Consider the following 25246-nt stretch of genomic DNA (forward strand, 5'->3'; position numbering starts at 1 on the left):
TAGCATCTGTAATCTAAACTAGTATAATCCAGAACCTAGCCCCAATTCCACACCTGTTTTTGGTTCATCTAAATATACAAGTGGATCTTTAGGTTTGTTCTATTTAAGGCTAACTCATTATCTTTCCACTGAAACAAAATGGAAAAAAAATGTAAAAGTTTTTTTTTAAATAATAAATAAAAAACCCTAGTTCTGCTTCTATGGCCAAACCTGACTAATGGCATTACCTTCTCTCATTCAGCAAAACCTGTAAACTTAAAGTCACACTGATTCTCTGCTGCCTCTATGTAAATTCTCTCAGTCACAAAGTTTTTGCTTTGGCGCTGTTTCAATAAATTTCCTAATTTTTCCTAATTGTCTAGCTTTTGAAGGAGGTACCTCCTGCCCACCATCAAAAGCTGACACAGGAGGCTTTCTTCCTGCTATTTGAGAGCTGACTGCCCCCTCTTTCCTACTTTTCACCAGTAATTACTCATGAAAATGAAAGTCACAGTGCTCCCATCTGCTGCTGGCTGCCCTGGTGCTCGGCCTGGGATCCGTCATAGACTAAGGTCTGGCTCCAAATACCAGCCCCATCACTTCCTGCCTACACAAGCTTGGGTGTGGTATTTGAGTAATTCATGTCAGCTTCTTTTTCTCTAAAATGTGGATAAAACGATCGCTATCTCAGAGAGTGGTTACAAGGATTAAATACAGGCATACCTCAAGATATCACAGGTTGCGTTCAGGATCACTGTAACCAAGCAAGTCAATCTTTTGCTTGTTTTCAATTTGTAAAAAATGCAACATCTGTGGACCATACTCAAGAGAAGTGCAATAAAACATGGTCTGCCTGTAAACTAAACAATGTCAAGCACCTGAAATTAACTGTTGATGTGTCCTCCTGGCAATCTAATTCTTTATCTTCTGTGTTTCGAATGAAGGCTCCCATCCTGTCTTGAAGAAGGCAGCCCAAATCTCTTTTTCCACCTTCACGCTGGCAAACTGGAAGTGCCCAACAGCTCTGTGCCATCCTACCTTACACAGACTTGGTGGGGAGGTCACTGTTACTCCAGTTTAGTGTTTCCCAAGATATGTTCTGCAGAATAGTTGCTCTGCACGCCAGTCTTAGGAAAAATATGCCATGGGAAGGAAGTGTGAGCAATGCTACATGCAGTTGCTTTATCTTGAGGAGTCACAGTATATCCCTTTTAATTTAGGAAAGCTGCTGAAAAAAAAAAAAAGCCCTGATCTAAAGGAATACATTTAATCAAATGTTTCACACGCTTATGTGACTGTGGGGCTCTTTCTTGTGTAAAACAACTATTATCACAAGGGATATGTTGTAGCCTGCTCACTTGGCCATAATGATGGCAGTCCCTTCACTCTGTTTTAACAATAACTCACGATTCAGAAGAGTGAATTGGAAGAAGTACCTTCTAGGCTAATATAGAACAAGCTGTCCTTACTTAATGATATAACACGCAGTAATAACACAAGTCAGACCTATAGACAGGTTATCAGAAAAAGGCATGCTAACTAAATACACAGGATATACTAGAGACCCATAGACTATACCCTTGTATTGAGCTGAGCCTCCCCTCAATCTCTCAGACAGGCTGTGCAAATATGTATTAGAGGTCCCGGTTTTGCTCTCAGGAAGGTCTGTACTATGGGGATTCCCATTAGTGCAGAAGTGAGTCCCTCCCCCATTTCATTGCCTCCTGAAAGTGAGCAGATGGGACTCCCGGTTTTCCATGGGTCAGGCGTAGCCTTCAAGTCCAGATGTCTGAATCAGTCCTGAGGTTTCACAATAAAAGGTAAGGCTCAGAGGGCTGAGAAATCTGTTGTCTCTGCACACCGTCATTCTCCACAAGAACATTACTGCTTTACAAGCCTGCATTCTTTGTTCTCAACCCTAAGTGTAAACCAAGAGCTGGAGCTAAGAGTTTCACACATTTACAGCCCTTGGCTCTGCTACTGCCCCATTCTTCCTAAGGAGACATCTCTCAGCATCCAAGCTCCGCTTTCTAAACGAGTTTATATTAACGAGACTGCAACCAGAATTAACTGGAATAAACACCGTGGACCACTGTTTTGCGCAATGAACAGGAGCGAAGAGCGACACTGCCCCCACGTGGAAAACCCGCGAAGAGCCGCTCACACCTCAGTTCAGGAACTGCATGGGCTCTGCGTTTCTAACTCTAAGGACCTCCCCGGCTCCTTATCTCCCCCCCCCCTCCAACCCCCCTCCTTTGGGAGCTGCTGGGGAGGATACTGAGTTGCAGATTCTTTTATCATTATGGGGTGGGGGTGAGGGCGTTCGAAGGCGGTGTCTCCCAACCTCCCGACCCTATAAAGCACCTGGTTAAATCCAGATTCCGGGTCCCCGCCGCGGAGACTTTGATTGATCAGGCCGGGAGTGGGAACGCGGTCTGAGTTTTTACAGTGAGAATTTGGGGTCCATACAGGTGATTCTGATCATCGGTCAGATTTGGAGATTCTGAACTGGAAGCAACTTTCTTTCCCCCTTTCCGTGTCCTGGGCAGGGACCAAGCTCGCAGATCACGGGAACCCAGACGTCACTGCATTCACTCCGCACTCTAAGCCTCCAGCAGCCACTCAGGCGTCTCCCTGGTAGCCCCTGGGCGGCCCCTCCCACATGCCAGGGATCCGCCCCGCCGCCGTCGCGGTTTCCATGGCGACCGAGGCCGCCAGCGAGACGTTTGGTTTCAGGGCTGTAAGAGTCCAGCGCCCGCGGCTTGACTGAGAAAGGGGGTTTTCGTTCAGGACAGACAAGCTAAGAAGTAACTTTTATTATTATTATTATTATTATTATTATTATTAATTTGAGTATTTCTTGTGTCTATTTCTTTTAAAAAGAAACAACGAGTTTTTTTGTTTGTTTCTGTTTTGGAGGGTGGAAGGGAATTCAAGTAACATGTCTTTCTAGTACTGGATGACCTCTGGCTGAAAGAATCCATGATTTGTGCTTGCAGGGTCTTCCTGTGGTGCAGGGAGACACTTAGGCGTGTATGTGGCTTATGCGTTTGTGCCAGGCACTGGCCACACCGGGCTCATTCCCAGACCTCGGACTTCCTGGGCCTTACTTTACTCTCCAGTTCTGCTTTTCTTTTTCGAGGGCTGCTGTCGCAGCTGAACCTGATGGAGTAGGTCAGGTTCTCAGGAGGCGCAGGTGGGAATGCACAGACTGTTTTCAGAAGAATCTGGGCTGAGCTTGGCACTTAGAACATCTCATTCCCGTTTATTCGTGCAGCATGAGGTAGGGAGGGAGTGTAAGCCCCACTCCCCACACCTCTCTTTTTATGAAGGAGGAAATTAAGACACACTGATCACTTGTGGTGGAGCTGGGATTTAAACCCAGGATTGCTTGCCTGTCTCCAAAATCTGTACTTTTTGCCAAATACTATACTGCTTAGTGGAGCATCTAAAATGTAGTAGTGATCAAGGGGGAGGTAGACTTTTTTTCTCTAGGTAAAATTTTGTCTGTAGGTGTGCTTTTCCTTTCCCTTTTCTTTTGTTTTATTTTCTTTTTTCTTTCTTTCAGATTAGAGAGGGGAGATAATGAGGCAGAGTCCTGCATGCTCCTGGACCAAGATCCATCTGGTAACCCTATCTGGGGCCAATGCTCAAGTACCCAGCTATTTTTAGGAGCTGAGACTGACATGCTGGGACCAGCCTAGCTATTTTCAGTGCCCAGGGTCAAGCTAGAACCAACTGAACCACTAGTCGTGGGAGGGGAAAAGGGAGAGAAGGGGGAAGGGATGCGGGAAGAAGCAGATGGTCACCTCTCCTGTGTGTCCTGACTGGAATCAAACCCAGGGTGTCCATAAGCTGGGCAGATGCTCTCTCCACTGAGCCACTGGGCCAGGGCCTAAGTGTGCTATTCTTTAGCCATTCAACAAGCCATGAATACAAAGAGAGAGAAAAAACTATGAATTATAGCAAAGTGATGAGACTGGAAGAGAGCTCCTCATTAAGAGAATAGTTTTTGTTTTTTTTTTAAACTTGAGGCCTGGCTTAGGGAATCCTGAAGCTTCTACTTTAAAATAGGGGCTGGCAAAACTAGAAGCATTTTCTCTATCAGCTCTTTCTATCCTAGGCTTGTCCAGATGGAGCTGCAGGCTGTTTTGTTCTGTTTTTACACTAAGCAGGTATTGTGTTAAGAACCAGAGACGGAACAATGGGGTCTGTTGGGTTTGATGGGAGAATGTTTACTGTGAAATATGTAGTATTTTTTAAAGCCTGTGTTGTGTTTCCTGGTTTATCTTCCTAGAGGAAGAATCTCCTTTGTATTACATTTACCTGAGCGCGTGGTGGTTTGGGTTTAGGTGAAAGATAACCTCTGTGTCTAGTCTGCAATTGATGCACTCTCTCCTAGTTTCCCCAGCCCTTAAATTAGTGTAGCTGGGTTTTGTGCTATCTCCCTTGCCTTTGCCTTGACTTCCACTCCACTTCCTAGGGATTTTAGGGATGACAGTCAGCTAAGCGATCTTGTTGGCTGTCCGGGAGAAAACCTGCATCCTGTTAATGCCTGTAGGTGGCATGTGCAGACTGCTGTCTGAGGAGGGGCTGGGAGGTCAAGCTTCATTCTTGCAAGATTTTAGTGGGTTGCAAGAAATGGAATTGAAATAATAAAGCACTGAGGTCTGAAAAATATCTTGGTATTCAACAAGAAAAGAGACAGACTTATTAAGCCAACATCTGTTTATCTATGTATATTGACACTGCCAGTTCTACACTATACTCTTAAGTAATTGTAAATGATGCTTTTAAAACTGGGTTTTTTGTTGTTTGTTTGTTTTAATTCAGATGCTTTATTTTCCATGGGCAGGCCAGTCTATTTGTGTTTGAATTAATCACCTGTCATTTAGGACCTAAAAACACAACTTGTGCTATGTATTGGTTATGTCAATACATGAGCCAACTAAATAATTAAAAGTGAGTTAAGAGCAAGAACTCTGGAACCAGTAGGTATGAGCTAGAATTCTGGCTCCTCTACTTATGAGCTGTGTAACCCTGGGCAAGTTACTTAGCTCTCTGTTTTCAAAACATTAAGTGCTATGTGTTAGCAATTATTATTTTTTAATTATTTTTATTTATGTATTCATTTTAGAGAAGAGAGACACAGAGAGAGAGAGAGATAGAGAGAAGGCTGGGAAGAGAACAGGAAGCATCAACTCCCATATGTACCTTGACCAGGCAAGCCCAGGGTTTTGAACCGGTGACCTCAGTGTTCCAGGTCGACACTTGATCCATTGTGCCACCACAGGTCAGGCCGCAATTACTATTTTTATTGTTGTATGATTACACAGTTGTTCATAGATATCCTAGACAATAATACACACACACAAACACACCAAGGGTTTATTTTTTTCTATATAAGTTACTGGTTTCTGGATTTCTGAAGTCATTGAAGTGCAACTTCCTAACAAATGGGTCTCTATGCTGTCTTTGTTTACAATAAGGAAGCTGGGTAAAAAGCACTGGGTTTCCAAAAATCACTGATTCCTTGAGACTCAGCAACTGTGGGCATGACTGTGGTCCTACTCTCTCTGAATATGTGTGTCTGTCTCTAACAAGTGACAGGCTCAGGTGGCCTAGACAAGAACCAAGTCATCTTTACCCGACTGTGGCCCTAATGACATCCTAATCTGCATCATGACAAAAATAAGGTCAACTTAAGGCAATGTGTAATGTAATTAGAAATGGGTAGAAAATTGAGACCAAAAAGGCCATATTGACTAATTTTCACAGTCTCAGTATCACTTCCTGAGTTAGTCCAGTGCTGCCAAGGCTATTGGAGCCAGCCTGGCATGAAATGTTCTTGACTTCACAAAAGAATGGAGAGACATCGGAAACTGAGGGAGAGAGTCTTTCCTTTTTTTTTTTTTTTATTTTATTTCGCTAGAGTGTGAGCACCAGGCTCTTTGGCTCTTCAGAGTTTTAGTTGTTGCTGAGCACAGGCAGTTCAGTATACCTGTGGAATCACAGCTGCCTTCTCTGCTGGTTGACTTGGTGTTGGTTGATCAGTTATTTTTGGATCATCTTCTACAAGAATAAAAACTGCTTGGTGCTCTGGAGCATACTAGCATAGCATACGATATGTGCCCTAAAGAAACTTGGATCATCGTCAGAGAAACTAGCTGTGGCTTCCTTAAAGCATTGTTGAAGTGAAGGAAAGATGGAGGAACTGTTTCTGATGGAAGGAGACCTAAGATACATGGCAACTAAATGCCATACTTGAATTAGAACTGAATCCTTTTGTTAGAAAATACATTATTAGGGTAATTGGTGAACACTGAATGGGGTCTAAGGATAAAATAGTCATAATGGGTCAATATTACTTTCCTACCTTGCTAGTTATAAGTTATGAAGGAAAATGACCTTGTTTGTATAAAACTTATACTAATGTACTCAGGTGATGGATGGAGCATCATGTTGGCAGCTTACTCTCAAAGGAAAATAGTTCTTTAAATTTAGGGTAACCACCCACTCTCTGCCTGGAACAATCCCAGTTTTAACAGTGATAGTCCTCTATTTGGGAAACACCTCAGTCCCTGGCAAATGGGGATGATTGGTCACCTTATTTTTACTGTAGCTGCAACTATTCTAGTAAATTTGAATAGTTTTAAAATAAATGTTTTGGTAAAAAATCAGATAATTCAAATAATAACATAATAATAATTCAAGCATGGCTAAAGAAGCAATGTGCAATGAGTTTCCAAGCCTTGGTACAGACAGTAAGTGGTGTAGTGACCACGGTGAGCTGGCATGGTGTGAGGTGGGTGATCATACTGCATGAGGGATGCCAGAGTGCTGTGGTCTGAGAACTGCTCCAGTGCCCTACGCCTACCATGTGGCACCGTGGAGCCCAGCCTGTGGGCCTGGCCCTGGTGTGCTCCATCTGGCTGACCTTGGACAAGTTATGTAATCATTCCATGCCTCAGTCTCCTCATCTGTAAAACAATTATGTTGAACAATGAATTTGCCACGTTTTTATTAGCAGGAGAAGCCTTTCCTTAAGGACAATCTCAAATTTAAGATGTAATGGAATTGCTCAAGTTGAAGTGCATGACCTGCTCATCTCCTTGGCCTTTCAAAGCCCCTGCCTTGCAACCCTGATCCTCTTTGCAACCCTGAAGCCCTGTAGAATGCAGAGTGAAAGGCATTGGGTTGGAAAATAGTTCTTTGTTATTTATAATTGCCTTTTTTTTAACCTCACATAGTTACCATTTGTGTATGTGTGTGGTAAGAATACTTATGATCTATTTTCCTAGCAAATTTCAAGTATACAATACAGTATTATTAAATATAGTCACCATATCATAGCTCCCCAGGACTATTTATCTTATATCTGGGAATTTCTACCCTTTGACCAACATCTCCCCATTTCTCTCCTCCAGTGCCTAATCACCGTTCTACTTTCTGTTTCTATGAATTTGAATTTCTTAGATTTCATATATAAGTGAGATCATGCAGTTTTTGACATTTCTGTGTCTGGATTATTTTATTTAACATCATGTCCTGCAGATTCATTTATATTATTGCAAATGGGAGTGTTTTCTTCTTTTTGTGGCTGAATAATAATAATATATGGATGTAGATAGACATAGACCTATAGATATAGATATCTATATAGATAGATATACATAGATGTATCTATTTCACATTTTCTTATCCATTTATTCATCAATACCAATATATGTTTCCATATATTGACTATCATGAACTTCAATGAACATGGCAATGCAGCTATCTCTCTGAGATAGTGATTTTGTTTCCTTTGGATATGTACCCAGAAGTGGGATTGCTGGAACCTATGGTAGTTTTATTTTTTATTTTTAAAGATGAAAACAAAATGAAAGGCAACCTATAGAATGGGGAAAAATGTTTGCAGACCAGATATTTGATAAAAGTTTATTATTCAAAATATATAAGGAACTCATAAAAGTTAACAGCAAAAACAAAAATAACCTGATTAAAAATGGGTAGGTGGGAGATCTGAATATATTTTTCCAAAGAAGACATACATGACCAACAGGTATATGAAAAGGTGCTCAGCATAAGTAATCATCAGAGAAATGCAAATCAAAAGCACAATGAGACATCACCTCACCCCTGTAAGAATGGCTATTATTAAGAAACAAATAATGAGCGTTTGGGGGGGGATGTAGGTGAAATGGAATCCTTGTACAGTGTTGGTGGAATGGAAATTGGTGCAGCCACCATGGAAACAGTCTGGAGGTTCCCTTGCCTTCTAGGATGAATGGGTCTCTTTCACCTAGAAAATTCTATGATGCAAGTATCAGTTACTTCCAGGACAGACAGTGTCATCAGAAATTATTTGTCAAAGTGCATAAATACATGTTTAATAAAAGGTATCCATTTAGTAATATGTAGTATCAGCATTATTATTATATGATTATAATTTATTGTCATTTAGTAACACCTAGGAATGCATTTACTGATGTGATTGATTTCCTGTTTGGCATAGAGTTAAATGACACCTGAGGACACTAAGCAGCATGGGTCACTAAACAAAGATGGGGGAGGGTAGAGGTTATACCTAGGTCAATGAAACATAAATATAAAGTCTTGCTTTCAACTTGAAAAATTTTCTCCAAAAATAACATGCCAGTCATTGTTCTTGAAATATACAAATTAGGAAAATACACAATGTCAAAATACTCCTGAATTCAGAAGTTGTTTTTATGTGAATTGCAGTGTCATTTGTTCATGACTCAGGCCATTCTCAAATAAGCTCAGATAGAGACTCTAACTCCCTATGGTAACTGTGACTCACCCCACCCTGTGAGTCTGTGGCTCTGCCTGGGTCAACATTCTTCTGGATAACTTCTCTCATCTGGAAACTTCCACCCATGTTGGTCCTTCTACCTGGAACATTAGGGCTAGCCTTCAGGTCTCGGTTGAGGCATCACCTCTCCAGGAGTCTGTTGGTATGCCCTTTCAGCGGACTCCTGCCTCCTGAGCACCTGCAGTCATGCATAGCACACTGCACTGTTGGCTTGTCTAAGAGGAAGAATGTTCATTAATACTACCATGTCCTAGCGGTACCGGTAAATAAACTGGATTCAGTAACTGGAGGGGCCTCTTGGTATGTAAGCTCGAAGCATAAACAGAGGTTTGAGGAGAGCCTGATTACCCAGCATAAAAGAGGTTTGAGGAGCTGGTGTCCTGCACAGGGAATGGTGGATGGAAGAAGAAACCCCTGTTGATTGGAATCAGATCTACTTCAAGTTGAATAAGGGTTAATGAAGTTGTATACTCTGGGTTTCACAGTCTACCACTTCTTGGAAATCAGAAAGGCTAATACAAACATGAGTACTTGATGTGCTTAGATTTTTATTTTATTTTTTTTAGAAAAAAATAAGGGGCCAAGTTCAGTGTATTGCTTGGCATGAGGCCGAACTAGAATCACCCAGCACATTGAAGAACACAGCCGTACATCGGGGATCTGTTTGCTCCTCTGTCTCCTCTAGACTCGAAGCACCTAAGCTCCACGCTTCCATCATTCCTCCTGTGTATACCACACAGCTCCTCAGTAAAAGGCAGCTGAATTAAGAATCTTGGCTTGAGATTAGAGCGTGGAGTAGGTACCAAATGTTCTAAATAACCCTTTTGAAATTGGAACCATTTTGACAAGGTCAAATGGACCTTGTCCTTTTTAAAAAGTGTCCATCATTTGAAAAAAATCAAGTGATGTCTGGGACATACACTCTTTACTTAAGTCAGGGTCATGTCCACCTGGTGATAGTAATGGTGAGAAATTCAGAGATATCTATTTCACACAGTATTGGTAATTTTTAAAAAAGTGATGTTTTTAAACACCAAGAATCCCTTCAAAACGGGCTGGTTCTCCTGAAGACCTTGCAGGAGGGGTGGTCTTGCCCCAGAATGGAGAGTCACATTTTAGTACTTGTGACTCACAGTGAAGTAGATGAAAGAGCCCTGCGCTTGGGAGCGAAAGAGTTGACTTCTGTCCTTGGTTTGGCAAGTGTAATTCTGGACTAATTGCTGATGCCTTTGAACCTCATTTGCCACATCTGAAATTTTCTCAAGATCATTGTAAATATCAAAGGAAAGAACATGTGGAACATGTTCAAACAAACAGGCTGTAGATCTCTAAGTTATTTGTATCAGGTGTGCTTGTATCAGGTGTGCTTGCATTCCTTATTCATTCATAAAAATTTTTTCTGAAGCTGACCATGTATGGCAAAAATGCTGAAGAACTCTGTGTATAAAATAATAATTTCTGAAGGGTATATTTTATATCAGTAATTTTCAAATTACAGGAGGTGTCCCAGGGGAGACTTGGGTGAATTAGGCAGAGGGAGGAAGAAAGAGGGGTTCTCTTTTGCAAAGCTTGCCTTACATTAAGGATAAAGGACTGGGGTGAAAAAGGTGAAGGGGCTACGAAGTATAAATTGTTACAGAGTTGTCACGGGGATGTAAGGTACAGCACAGGGAATGTAGTCAATAATATTCCAGTAACTGTCTGGTGTCAGATGGGTACAAAATAGGATGAACACTTAGTACAGGGGTCCCCAAACTATGGCCCACGGGCCACATGTAGCCCCCTGAGGCCATTTATCCAGCCCCACCACACTTCCGGAAGGGGCACCTCTTTCATTGGTGGTCAGTGAGAGGAGCATAGTTCCCATTGAAATACTGGTCAGTTTGTTGATTTAAATTTACTTGTTCTTTATTTTAAATATTGTATTTGTTCCCGTTTTGTTTTTTTACTTTAAAATAAGATATGTGCAGTGTGCATAGGGATTTGTTCATAGTTTTTTTTATAGTCTGGCCCTCCAATGGTCTGAGGGACAGTGAACTGGCCCCCTGTGTAAAAAGTTTGGGAACCCCTGACTTAGTAAGTTATATAATGTCTAATTGCTGGGTCGTAGACCTGAAACTAATATTATTGTGCATGTCAACTATAATTAAAAAATAAAAAAATGATTTTAAAAAAAGGCTGCAATTAATTATTTTAAGTGTGGATTTGTCAGGGGTCCAGTTTTGGCTAGTAGTATATTTATTGACAGGTGACCTTGAGGTCACTTCCAGGCTTTTTCTGCCCACTCTGGAGCCTTTCTGCCCTGCCTGTTTCCATCATCCTGGTTCTTTCTGCTGTCCTGACCTGGTTGGCAGGGTAAGTAGGAAAGATAAACTGGTATGAGATGGTTGTACTACGTGGTTCTAAATAAATTTTCTTTTCCTATCTTGTCCTCTTTCTCTTCCTTTCTCTTTTAGACTTGCTTCTTTTTGTTCTTTTAAAATTACTATGCCATTTATAAAATTCATTATAATTGATATACTTAGTAAAATAAAAAGGAAATGAAACCATGGAAAAATCTTGAAATAAATCAGATTAACTTTATTTAAAAGTCATTTTCTATTTTATATTCACTGAATTGGCATATGTCCCCTGCAAAATACAAAATTAATCTTTCTCAGTCAGTGACTATGGCCCAGTGTATGACTGAAGGTGATAAAACCTTACTGGTGAATTTCTTCTTAGTTTCTCTTAATACATTAAGTTGCCTTGCTCTTGTAATTACAAAGCTACTTCAAGTTCTTATCAAAATGTTAGTTGGGTTGTAGGATGTTAGTGGATATAGTAGGATCATCACCTTGTTGATAGAAGAGTGATTGATGTTTTTATTTTTAATGCCTGCCTCTTTTGGTACAGATGGATCCCTTACCCCCCACACTGACTGGATGTTCTCCATGGAATGAAGCAGACACTCCTCGAACCTGTAACCTGAAATACTTACGAGCCAAGCGTGTGGCTTACTTTGAAAGCATTGGGATCATCAAGGGTGGTGCTTCCAGAAATGACAGTCAACAGGTGTTGACAACTTCACAAGACACCAAACTGAATCCTTCAGAAAATCAAACCTTTGGGCTGGGAGGACCGCATATATCACCACGTTCTTTAGCAATTGGAAAGGAACCGTGGCTCCAGGAAGTGCCTACGGTGGCTCCTGGAGAAGCAGAGCGGTATCAGGACCAGAGGAACCAGCAGGAACATTGGACAGAGAGCTGCCCAATGGAACTTGACCTCCATCTGTTGGCTGATACTTTGGTGCCTGAGATACAGAAGCTGCGACATGTTATTGATTGGGCCCAGAAGTTCTTGTCCAACCCTCTACAGGAGCGTAGATTGAAGAGTCCCATGAGTTCTCTAGTACTCCCTCCGTCTGATCTTTGTCAGAGCTCGCAAGCTCTAGGAAGTAAGAGAAATGCCCATGACAGGCCATCTGAATCTCCAGCCCTGCTCAGAGAAGACCAGTCCAGTACACAAACAGATAGTCACAGCTGCTCTTTGAGTCCCCAAAATAACTTGTCAGAAATGGCCTTGTCTTCAGAATTTTCATGTTCCTTCCAGGAGGAGGGTTTTCTAGATAGTCAGTGTTGTGGGTGGCAAGGAACTACAGTTAGGAATGAAGGAGAGGGAAGAGCTGCCCGGTGCCCTCCTGATGGGCTTCAGCAGGAAGAGTTGGCCCAACAAAAGTATAACAGAGTAGAATATAGTTGTATTCAGACCCTGAATGAAAATGAGATGTTTCCTGAGAGGTTGGGGGCTCAACCACAACTCAGACTCGCTTCTGAAGAAAGTAATATTTTAGAAGAAGCCAGTCAGAGCCCACCCAGAAATGGTTACTTCTGGACTCTACTGACAGATGGCTCAGAGGAGGAATGTTCAGATGAACCTGGAGAAAGTAAAGGGATACTTCGCAGCGGAGTTCTAGGCAAGGAGTGGAGAAGGTTGTCAGGAATTACCCTGTCTCCCACAAGTGAATGTACACTAGTGTCAAAAACCATGGTGCCAAGTCATGTTTCTTCTCCTGGGGAGACACTCCTGGAGGCTGAAATCAGAAAGAAATTCCCAGGAGCAGTTGGGTCCTCAGTGGTGACCTCCCAGGAAGTCACAGTGGAATTCAAGGATGACATCTCCAGAGGGGAAGACCCCTCCCAGAGACTGCCTGTGGGTCAACTAATTCCCCCTTCTGATAGCTCTGGTAGAAAGAGAAAGGAATCAGACAATGTGGGGTTCCCTCTGTGGTCCCCCCAAACTGATATTAGGCATAAAATTAAGTGGGAACCTGCCATCACGGACAGCACAGGGAAGACTGTCTTGGGGAGAGCGCCAGGAGATGGTCCAGACAGAAGGGTGTGGAGTTCTGCTAAAAGCAGTCCTGCCGCAATAACTCAGAGGCAGTTTGACCTACCATATCCTGAAAATTACGAGACCCCGCTAACTGCCAGCCCCACCCTGAGTGTGTCAGAGGGCCCCATGGAGAATGCTGTGTTTCATGGACGTTCGGAAGCCAGTGTCTTCTGTGGACCCACTGTAGAGGCACGTGGTGCACACAGCAGCACTTGGTTTGACCAGTTGCCACCACAAAAGATGGATGATGGATCAGTACAGACACCCCGAGCAGTCACCGGGCAAACAACTCATGAGAAAAAGGAAAAGACACTTTCTCCAAATTACCCTACTTCCATAAATATTTCCAAAACCGGTTTGAAGGGATCCTTCCCACTCCAGAATGTTGGCGATAGCCTTTCCTGGAGTGATGAGCCACCACATAAACCAGAACAAGAGGCCAGTGTCTTGGAAATATACTTTTATTATTTGCATTTGCTGAACAAGAGCAGAGGTCTCTCTTCAAAAAAGAAGAATGCCTCTTTGCTTTCCCGGGGCCCTACCAGGGGTCCCCAAACTACGGCCCGCGGGCCACATGCGGCCCCCGGAGGCCATTTATCCGTCCCCCGCTGCACTTCCAGAAGGGGCACCTCTTTCATTGGTGGTCAGTGAGAGCACATTGACCATCTCATTATCCAAAAGCAGGCCCATAGTTCCCATTGAAATACCGGTCAGTTTGTTGATTTAAATTTACTTGTTCTTTATTTTAAATACTGTATTTGTTCCCGGGGTGTTTTTTTTTTGTTGTTTTTTTTTTTACTTTAAAATATGTGCAGTGTGCATAGGGATTTGTTCATAGTTTTTTTTATAGTCCGGCCCTCCAATGGTCTGAGGGACAGTGAACTGGCCCCCTGTGTAAAAAGTTTGGGGACCCCTGATTTAAGGACTGATGACATACATGTTTTACTTAACTTGAGACTTTTCTGCATATTCTTTAAAATTTTTTTTATTTTTTTTTTTTTTATTTACAGGGACAGAGAGAGAGAGTCAGAGAGAGGGATAGATAGGGACAGACAGACAGGAATGGAGAGAGATGAGAAGGATCAATCATCAGTTTTTCATTGCAACACCTTAATTTGTTCATTGATTGCTTTCTCATATGTGCCTTGACCGCGGGCCTTCAGCAGACCGAGTAACCCCTTGCTTGAGCCAGCAACCTTGGGTCTAAGTTGGTGAGCATTTTTTATTTGCTCAAGCCAGATGAGCCCGCGCTCAAGCTGGCGACCTCGGGGTCTCGAACCTGGGTCCTCCGACATCCCAGTCCAACGCTCTATCCACTGCGCCACCGCCTGGTCAGGCTGCATATTCTTTAGAATAGCACTGTGAAATAGAACTTTCTGAAGTAAAGGAGATGTCCTATAATCTGTGCTGTCCAGTATGGTATCCACTAGCCACATGTGGCTATTGAGTACTTGAAAAGTGGCTAGTGTGATTGAAGAACTGAATTTTAAATTTTATTTAATTTATTAAAATATATGTAGCCGCATGTACTGAGTGACTACCATGTTAGTGTGGATCTAGCAGGGGTCCCCAAACTACGGCCCGCGGGCCGCATGCAGCCCCCTGAGGCCGTTTATCCGGCCCCCCACCGCACTTCCAGAAGGGCCACCTCTTTCATTGGTGGTCAGTGAGAGGAGCACAGTATGTGGCGGCCCTCCAACGGTCCGAGGGACAGTGAACTGGCCCCCTGTGTAAAAAGTTTGGGGACCCCTGGGGCGAAATCAGAGTCTGTCATCACATCTCCAGTGGGGAAAGGCAGGTCTAAAGGGGCCAGCGTGGACAAGGAAACCAAGGAGTGGAGAGATGGGTGTGAGAGTGATGTGGCTGTGGAAGGTGAGGGGGACACCTATCCCCAAGGACAAAGCTGTGTGGAAGAGGCAACTCCAGAAGAGACCAGCTTTTGGAAACCTCAAGGCCACTACAGTATGAAAACAAAGCTGAGGAAAGAATTTCATGAGCAGTAAATTTATGGGAACTTGTACATGTCATGTGGCCATTGGGGATGAGACACAGCTCCTTCTTCATGTGTTGCCACTTAGCCTCATTTTCCGTAAACATAAAATGGGGACTGTCATAGTTTGTTTGTTTTTTGGATGGTATGAGAAAAATACCATAGGCTGTGTGGCTTAAACAATAAACATTTATTTCTCATAGTTCTGGAGGCTGGAAGTCCAAGATCAAGGCTACGACAGATCCAGTGTCTACTAAGGCCCCACTTCCTAATTCATATAGGGCTGTCTTCTCGCTGTGTTCTCACATCATAGACCCAAAGAAGGGAAGCAAGCTTTCTCCTGGCTCTTATCAGAGCACTAATCTCATCATGAGGACTCTGCCCTCATAACCTCATCTAAGTCTGATCAGCTCCCAAAGACTCCACTGTCTAATGCCATCATGTTGGGTGGTAGAATTTCAATATAGACATTTTGCAGGGACACAAACATTCAAACCATGATAGGAATAATTATCAGAGTAAAGTTCAAACTCTAAGATACTATGCATATATTAGTTTTATTTTGGTAGAGTAAAATTCATTAGCTAATTAAAAATAATCTTAGAAAATAGTTCTTCTAAAAGATGCTACAGAATTCTGGTTGTATATATATCTCAGGTGTTTGCATTTTCCATGAGCATTATGATTCTATTCATTTTGCTTTCTAGTAGTTTGTAAGGAAATAAGCATTTTGTGCCTTTCATTTAAAATATATTTTAAGCATAATGCTTTCCAGGTCCATACATGCTTGTCTCAAAGGGTAAGATTTCCTTCTTTTTTTAAGTTTCTGAGTAGTATTTCATTGTGTTAAGTATCACATCTTTTGTTTTTATTTTTTTTATCACTGAGCAAAAAAAGGAAAAATAGAAAAAAATTCATGGATACAAACAGCAGTGTGTGGTGATTGACGGGGTGGGGGGGAGGTGGAAGAGGCATGGGAGGGTAGATGGTGATAGATGGAAATTTGACTTGGGGTGGTGAACACACAATACAGCGGACAGATGATGTGCTGTAGAATTGTGCACCTGAAACCTGTATAATTTTGTTAACCAGTGTCATCCCAATAAATTCAATAAAAAGAAAAAAATATGTATTAAGGGCTTCCAGTCAAGATGGTAATGTAGGTAAACAGAGCACTCACCTCCTCCCAAAGCTACATGAAAACTATAACTAACCAACAGAAAAAGTGTTATTCAGAATTGCCTAAAATCTGGCTGAATGGAAGTTTTACAACTTGGAAATTAAAGAAGCAATTTCAAGACTGGTAGGAGGGGAAGAGACATGGAATGGGTAGGTTCCACACCCACATGTGGTGGATAAAAATTGGGAGAGGTATCTTGGCTGTGGAAGTACCTCCCATGATGAGTGAAGGGTCCCAGTCCCACAGGCTCCCCAGCCCAGAGTCCAGAGCCAGGAAAAGAAGTCCCAGTAAATTCTGGTTGTGGCTGATTGAAGTCCTAGGTAGTTCCTCTTAAAAGGCCCACACATGGACTTACTCAGATTCACTCCCTCTGAGTTCCAGTGCTGGGGAAGCAGCTCAAAAGGCACCAAGGACATACAGGGAGGAACTGAATTGTCTAGCATCAAGATGAGGGCCAGGAGGCAGGTTTCTCAGACAGACGTGCTGGTACAGGCCACTGTTCTTTGGATGAGCCCTCCACTCACAGAGCTGGCAGGCAGTGCCATATCTGAGACTTCATCAACCTGGCTCACAGAGTTTACCCTGTCTTCACCAGGGTCCTAAGGCCCCACCCCACCCAACTTTCAGGCCTACCTAAGTGATTTCTGTGATTTTTTTCCATACAAATGGCCTGTCTTGGCTCATGCTTCAGATTTTCCTAAAATCTCTCAAAAAGTCTGCACCTGGCTTCAGTGTACCCTACTCCTCTCCATAGAAGCCCTATGTCCAGCACGAATGGCAGCTGGCCTTGGTTTGCAGCTTGGCTTCACCTGGGCACCTCCAAGCCCAGCACAAGTAGCAGCCATCTGTAAATCACTTTATAGCCCATGCCAGGAGGCTCTGGGCAGAACATAGGCAGCAGCTGACCTAGGCCTGAACCTCCCAGGAGGCTCCAGAGCCAGTGCTGGCACCAGTGGCCAGCTTCAGACCATGTCAGAGAACCACCACCAAACCACCTCTACAAGCAACATACTCAAGGGGCAAACTCAAGTGGGCACCAGAGCCCCTCTGAAGTAAATTCTTCTCTGTGGGAGGGCCCCTGCACAGAAGATCCTCCATGGTGGTGGGAGGTCAGAGGTCAGTGGTTGGTCACAGCCAGTCCTTGCAGCTGATCAACCTGGGAGGAAATCCCTCCCATTGATGTGTCAACAGCTATCAAGCAAAAGATGTACACAGCCCACAGGGGAGTCACACCTGGAATCCCCAGCTTGGGTAATTGAGAAGGCTGTCTTACGGACCCTATAGAACACACTAGCAAGCCTGAGAGACACAGCAGCTCTATCTAATACACAGAAACAACCGCAGAGAGGCTGCCAAACTGAAGAGACAAACACCAGAAAAATATAAAGAAAACGGAGACAAACTACCAGATGCAGCATTCAAAACACTGGTTTTAAAGATGTTCAATGAGCTTAGAACTTCAACAGCATAAAAAAGGACCAGTCAGAAATGAAGAATGCACTAATGAAATGAATAATGCACAGGAAATCAACAGTAGAGTAGATGATGCCTAGAATAAGGAAGCATAAAACAATCAGAACAGAAAAGAGAAAAAAAAATCCCCCCAGATGGGGATAATGTCAGGCAGTGTTTTTCACCTTCCAGTTGTGGGGTGAGTGGAAAAGGGGAAGGGATTGGTAAGTACAAATTGGTTGTAACAGAATAGTCATGGGAACGTAAAGTACAGCATAGGGAATACAGTGAATATTCTAATAACCATGCATGATGTCAGATGGGTGCGAGATTTTTTAAATGATCACTTAATAACTTATGAAATGCCTAATCACTGGGGTGTATACCTGAAACTAATATAATAATATATGTCAACTGTAATTTAAAAGTTAAAAAATAAAATATATTTTAATAACCAAGCATTAGAAAACAAAATCTTTCTCGCCAATTTGAGTGCTGTGTAGAGAGAAAATTATTAATGCATTTTCATTTTATAGAATAAGCTCAGATTAGGAATTTAAAACATCTTGCCAGATCTTTATGCAAAAAATTTTATTTGAATTCATTTATTTTTACTAGGTTACATGATTTGTTATAAACAATAGTAAAATATAATATTGCAAAGCTATTTTGAGAAGCAGTGTAAATGGTAGAATGGTATATATATATATATTATTAAAGTATGCTAATAATATTCTTATAAGATTTGGGAAGCTCAATGACATGACTTCCATGAGCACAGATAGCAGCACATTTGCAAAATAAAACCTATTTACACAATAAAATCTATATGCGAAATAAAATCTATAAAAATCTCTCTGAAACGTGAAGGGTTTGTAACTTCTAGTTTTCTATTTTTAGGGAAATTATATTCTGCTACCCTGAGCATGACATGCAGAAAGACCAGCTGTAGGGGATGCTGGGAAATGTCTAGCACTGCATGTTCATCTCTTAAATATGGAGATGTGAAACTAAGGCTTGACTACTCTTTTGTCACATACTGTTAACATTTAAATAGCTAAGTATCAACATTGGTAATCTTCTGAGAGTACTTAACATTCTAGTTTATACAATGTGGTAAAAATAAATTATGTACTGAAGGTCTACCACGTATAAGGTACTGTACAAGGTGTTAATGGACACAAAAGGGAAACACAGTATTCCAGAGTATGATACTCTCTACAGGAAATGCAAATCAAGTGCTTGGGGAGGAAAAGGTGAAGTTAGTACCTGTAGAATCAAGAGACGCCTTATTTAGTAGATGATAAGAGAGTAGACTTTGAAGGATGGATAGGTGTTCAACAGGTAAGGAAAGGAATACCAGTTGGTGGAAATAGCAGGAGCATTGTCATGGAGGTAAGATACTTGGGTTTTATTGAAGGAGGAATGATTTGTCTAATGTTTATGGATAGGTTAGTCAGGATTATTTTGGTTGCAAGTGCTAGAAGAACTACTCAAACTAGTGAGGCAACAGCAAAAAATGTACTGGTTTATTTATTTGAAAAATTATTCAGGTTTCATTTAGCAACTCAACACAAAGACATCAGCGTTCAAGTTGTCTCCATTCCTTGGCTTTACTTGCCAGATGGCAACAACTGTCATTATATTTATCTATTGGGTACCTTCTATAGATTAGAGCAGATTTCTGCCAAGGGTTCCTCAACTTTGTTTTCTGTTTGTTCTGGGATCCATACCAGTGCTGGAAGGGTGAAGTTCAAATCAAAAGATTTGGGTAGGAATCATGACCCTGCCACTTGTGAGCTGAGTGACTTTGGTTGAGTTACTGAAACTCTCCAAGAGTTAGTTTCAGCATCTGTAAAGTGGATACTATATTTACTTTACCTACTTTGAAGGATTTTTGTTAAGGCTAAATAAGTAATTATATGAAAGTATGTTGAAAATTATAAAGTGTTGTATATATGTAAAATATGGTTAATAGAACTAATATTTATAGTATGTCTATTTGGTACATCCCAGTTTATCCTAGAACTATCTGACCTTTCTAGTTTAATACCCCTTTCATAAAATAGTCCCATGTCATTGTCATCATTACCAAACAATGAATGTTTATTGAATACTTACTGTGTGTGTGCTCAGCAAGCTGCCTGCAATGTCTCCCTTATTCTTCCCTGCAGTATATTTTACAGAGGAGCTCGCTGAGCTCAGTGAGTTGAGGATCTTGTTCAAGGTCACCAAATTAGTAAGTGACAAAGCCAGTGTCCAAACCCACTTGCCATATGAAAACTTTTGCTTTGAATTCCTCCACTCTACTTTCTCTTCATACTTCTTTGTTCAGTCCTGTAGGTCACTAACACCACGTTTCTTAGAGAGTTCACACCTAGGCCTATGCACAGCTTCAAAACTTTTTCACATATTGCAGAATTCTACTGAGATTTCCAGTTGTTCTGAATACCTCCCTTAGAATGGGATTGTGAACTTTTGGTTTTGAGTATATTTCCCTGTGAAGACACCTGTGTGTTCTGTGATGTTGATGTATCACTGTATTAAATCACAGTCCCGGGCACTGTTACATGACATGTTTGTATGGTTTTGGGGCTTTATGCCCCAGAATCCATTCTTCTTGTTTCATCCAAAGACTTTGGGAAGTGTAATTGGTTTCATTCTCTGAAACCAAACTTATCAAAAGCACATTTCTATGAGAACTGTTTTTGTTCTTTCCCAGTAATGAGTTTGGCATTAAAAACTGTTGTCCCCACTATGTTCACAGGACTCACATAACCAGTGGAAGTGCAGGCCTTGAACCTTGTATCTTGCATCCAGACCTGGCCTCTGGACCCCAGACACATACATACAACTTTTTGATTGACACTGGAGTGCCACACTTGGCAGATCTGAAATTAAATTCCCAGGTCTCTGCTCCTCATCCCCTAATACCCCTGCTCCTCTGTGGAGTCCTCCATGTAGTGGCTGCATCACTATGCACTCAGCTGCCCAGGCCAGAATGTGAAGGTCATCTGTGACTCCATCTTCTTCCTCACCTTTCTTATTTGGTCCATCCAAATACTTTCAGTTTTTACCTCTTGAATATTTTTTGAGTTAGCTACTCCTTCCACGCTCACTTACCCCTTACCTTCAGCCCTCCCTAGAGGACTGTAGTAGCCTTCTACCTTGTCCCCCTTAACTGCTCTGACTCACACTCTGATCTGTTCTCCACACTGTCATCAAGTGATTTATTCAAACACCTTAGGTCACTCTGCAATGAATTGCCATTATCCTTAGAAAAGTGATTAACTGTATTAATAAGTCCTATGGGGCTCAGGATGGTTCTTCCTGGCAGTCTTCAGTTCGTCTGGTGCAGTGCAGCCTGAGTGCCCTCTCCACCACCAGCCTCTGACTGAAGTGATAATCACGCTTCAGATCTGAGCTTAAAGCCCCAAGGGAGCGCCCCACCCCACCCCCCTCAGACTAGATCTGGATCTGGTCTACTTGTCTATGTGATTCTAAGGTGCCCCTTTTCCTCTTTCAGGAAACTTATCTAAAATGTAATAGAGGATCTGCAAGGTCAGAATCAGGTCTGTCCAGTTCATGAGGAACTAGCACTGTGCTTAGCACTTAATAAGAGCTCAATATTTATTAATTGAGTAAATAAATAAATGTGCAAATAAATATAAAGTATGTGGGAAGCTATCCTCATTTTTAGTGAATTGCCATGTCTGTTTCCTTCCCTCCCTCCCTCCCCTCCCCCTCCTTCCCTCCCTCCCTCCCTCTCTCCCTCCCTCCCTCCCCTCCCCTCCCTCCTTCCCTCCCTCCCTCCCTCCCCTCCCCTCCCTCCTTCCCTCCCTCCCTCCCTCCCTTCTTCCCTTCTTTCCTTCCTCCCTTTCCTCCTTCTTTCCTTCCTTCTATAATATGTCTCTTTATTATATGTGAAATACACATCTATATATATTATATAGTCCATATACAATAATTTCCATTTTGCTAGCTCTAAGAATTGGGTTCTTTTAAGGAATGATCCAGATAAGAATCTTTCTCTTTTAAACACTGCTGTCTTTTAAAGGCATTTCTGGTTAAAATTTTCTAAAATGTATTGGCTTATCAGAAATTTATATTAGAACAATTGACACTTGATCTTCATTATGAATTTGCATATCTATGGTTCTCTTTGCTCTTTTATTGTTATTATCTATCACACCTCTGAGTCATTGCAGCTGCCTGACTGTTCTGTCTTTAAATTAGCCTTATTTTCCTTCTAATCTGCTTTAGAGGTAGAAATTAAACATATTTGTTAAGCCTGTCTGTTAAATAAGTGTTAATAAAGCTTTGAATGAAAGCCGAAGGAGCAAAGTGTGTGATTCTATGATGTGGTGTTATTTTAGTTCTTTTCACCTGTGTCCTGGAGTGTCTTCTGGATGCTTAAAATAGTCACAGTTCTGATAACCTTGAAGAAGAGATATTACTGTATATACTCTTTCATTTAAGAGTAAAAGCATTTAAAATAGAATGCAAACCACTTGATAAATAGAATTGAAGAGAACACAAATCAAGCATGAAATTGCACAAAATAATTTTCCTTATTTGCATACTAAGTAGAACTAGATCTTAAGGAGGTAGCTAATATGTAGTTAGAAATGGAGAAGTAGAAAAATCCCATTAATATTTACAGTTAGCCCAACTGCTGTATTGGTCCACATGGGCTATAAATGTTTTATTCTACAAATGTTTCTCACAATTCTATTTTTTTTTTTAAATTGTAAAACAGGGCTAGATTGCTTAAAAGGAGTTGCACCCAGAAGCCAATTAGCATTTGGGGTGTCCCCATTAGCAAGTCCTCTGCAAAGAGAATACACAAGCTCTGATATTTTCTTCTTTGAGGCACTTTTCAAAATTATTTCAGCAAAATATGATGATAGAAAGACACTCGCCTCGCTGCTAGGAACCCTGGCTGGCCGTTCCTTGGCATTCTGCCACATCTTCACAGCGCACAGTCTGAGGCTGAATGATGTCGGACTGCCAGACAGGGACTTGTGGGCAGCTGTCCTCCTATGAGCAGCCAGGCTGACTAGACTTGCCAGCGAGGTGTCCTCCCCCAGCTCCTTCAGGATTCTCCCAAAACTGTCACTGGCTGATATAAATGATATTTCTAGGAAAGGAAGGGCCATTTTCCTATACAAAGTCTATGAGTAGCTGCATTCCCCTGTTAGAACTTTGAGCAAACTCATTACAGATAGTGAAAGCTTTTTTTTTTTTTTTTTGTATTTTTCTGAAGTTAGAAGCGGGGAGGCAGTCAGACAGACTCCTGCATGCGCCCAACCAGGATCCACCTGGCATGCCCACCAGGAGGCGATGCTCCGTTGTGGCCAGAGCCATTCTAGTGCCTGAGGCGGAGGCTGTGGAGCCGTTCTCAGTGCCCAGGCCAACTTTGCTCCAGTGGAGCCTTGGCTGCAGGAGGGAGGGGAAGAGAGAGATAGAGAGACAGGAGAAGGGGTAGGGTGGAGAAGCAGATAGGCGCTTCTCCTGTGTGCCCTGACCAGGAATCGAACCTGGGAGTTCCACATGCTGGGCCAATGCTCTACCACTGAGCCAACCAGCCAGGGCCCAGATAGTGAAAGCTTTTGAGTGGAAAATCTAAGGCCCAGCAGAAGGAAGATGCCCTTAATTCCTCGGACCCACTTCTGGAGTGAAGTCAACTAGAGGTCATGTCCAGAAGAGCAGCTTCGCCTCAGCCTTGTTGTTAGTGACCATAAGAAAGTGCTTGCCTTTTCACATTTCAGGGAGCAACAACGGAGGACTTGACTCAACTCATTCATGTAACAAACTTTTTGAGACCTTATTATGAGCAGACAGTGCCTTAGGCAGGAGGAACACAGCAGTGAACACAACAGACAAAAACGTTCCTCCGTGTGTGGAGCTTACATTCCAGTAGAGTGAGCTAGAAAATAAGGCAGATGGTGATAGGTGTTTGGAGGAAATAAAGCAGCAAAGAGAATTGGAGGGAATGCAATTTTAAATACCATGGCCAGAGGTGCCTTACTGGATGAAAATTGAAAAAAGAATTAAGGGGAGGGTTCTTGCTGGTTCACTCAGGGCTACAGCGTCTGACCTGCATGTGAATGTCCAGGGTTCGATTCCCAGTCAGGGCACACAGGAGGAGCAACCATCTGTTATGCCCTTTTCCCTCTTCCCCTCTCACAGCCAGCGGCTTGATCAGTCCAAGCGTCACCCCTGGGTGCTGAGGATAGCTCGGCTGATTTGAGCATCGGCCACAGACAGGGTTTCCTGGGTGGATCCAGGTTGGTCAGAGCGCATGCCTGAGTCTGTCTCTCTATCTCCCCTCCTCTCACTTAAAAAAAAAATTGAGGGGAGGCTCAGGGGAAGGAACTGAATGAGGGCAGCAGCAAATGCATGGTCCTAATCGCAGGCTTTCTTGTGTGTGTGTGTGTGTCCGTATCTTTCTGGAAGAATTTTATACATATGTGTGGGTATGTATGCACGTACACATTCTTAAGAAATGTACACAGATGCCATCACTGACAAGCACACTGTGTACTACTTTCTTATCTAAGCAAGTCTTAAAGGTCTTTGCATACCAACAAGCGGGTCAGCCTCATTCGCTGGAGGCTGCCTCGTGTTCCACCTGTGCATGTGCTACACCTCGTTAACCAACCCCCGCGGATGTACTCGGCTGCGGCCAGTTCACAGTCCCGCTCCAGGTCTGAGAACTGGAGAGGCATTTCTCTGCCTGCCGTCTGTGTCAGCCACCGGGGTGCTTTAGGCGTCTCTCTCGGCAACACCCGCGCTCTGTTCGTCTCTCCCTTCTCCCCACCCCCACCCCCAAGTTCAGGGAAGAGCTTTCCACTCTCGTTCCAGTGTCTGTTCTCGGAGTGTCAGCTCTTGCTGACAGATGTCATCAGTGCATCATTCGCTTGCTGATTTAGCAGCGGAAGGACACGCTGTGTAAGGGGATTCATAACTGCAATGTGCTGGCATGTCACCGGCATTTGCAGGATCACTCCCTGACATTCTTTTCATTTCCCCTGAAGTCCATGCAGTCAGCCTTCCATAGCCCTGGGTTCTGCATCTGTGGGTAAAAATATTTGAAAAAAACATTGTTACATTGTTGCTGACGTGTACTGGTAGTTAGGTCTACAATGGTTGTGTCTGTACTAAACAGGTATAGACTGTTTCTTGTCATTATTCCCTAAACAATACAGTATAACAGCTGTGTACATAGTATTTACATTGTACTAGGTAGCATAAGCCATCTAGAGATGATTTAAAGTATATGGGAGGATATGTGGGTTGTTTGCCAATACTATACCATTGTAGAGAAAGAACTTGAGCATCTGAGAATGCTGGTACCTATAGCAGGTCCTGGAACCAATTTCTGGATGATGCCTCTGGGGACTGAATGGGCGGCAGCTGCACTGAA

The 25246-nt window shown here is 42.5% G+C and overlaps 1 protein-coding gene and 1 long non-coding RNA gene across 6 annotated transcripts in view; one reads left to right on the forward strand and one right to left on the reverse strand.

The window, feature by feature from the left end:
* Nucleotides 1-2571, reverse strand: part of LOC136324319 (uncharacterized) — a 68397-nt gene extending 65826 nt beyond the window's left edge. For both annotated transcript variants that reach the window (XR_010729069.1, XR_010729068.1), the window contains exon 1: nt 2344-2571. This is a non-coding gene — a long non-coding RNA (uncharacterized lncRNA). The remainder of the gene's footprint in view (nt 1-2343) is intronic.
* On the forward strand, nt 1764-14258 carry LOC136324316 (uncharacterized). 4 transcript variants are annotated; one of them, XM_066257009.1, is made up of 3 exons: nt 2736-2786; nt 3548-3606; nt 11714-14258. In XM_066257009.1, the coding sequence occupies exons 2-3, from the start codon at nt 3565-3567 to the stop codon at nt 13844-13846; spliced, it is 2175 nt and encodes a 724-aa protein (XP_066113106.1). In that variant the 5' UTR covers nt 2736-2786; nt 3548-3564; the 3' UTR covers nt 13847-14258. The 4 variants fall into 4 exon arrangements, with proteins under 4 accessions (XP_066113109.1, XP_066113108.1, XP_066113106.1 ...); XM_066257012.1 differs by lacking the exons at nt 2736-2786; nt 3548-3606 and adding an exon at nt 1764-1799; XM_066257011.1 differs by lacking the exon at nt 3548-3606 and having other exon boundaries at nt 2693-2786.
* The last annotated feature ends 10988 nt before the right edge of the window (nt 14259-25246 follow it).

This window comes from Saccopteryx bilineata, chromosome 2, assembly GCF_036850765.1.
Source record: "Saccopteryx bilineata isolate mSacBil1 chromosome 2, mSacBil1_pri_phased_curated, whole genome shotgun sequence".
Taxonomy (NCBI): Eukaryota; Metazoa; Chordata; class Mammalia; order Chiroptera; family Emballonuridae; genus Saccopteryx; species Saccopteryx bilineata.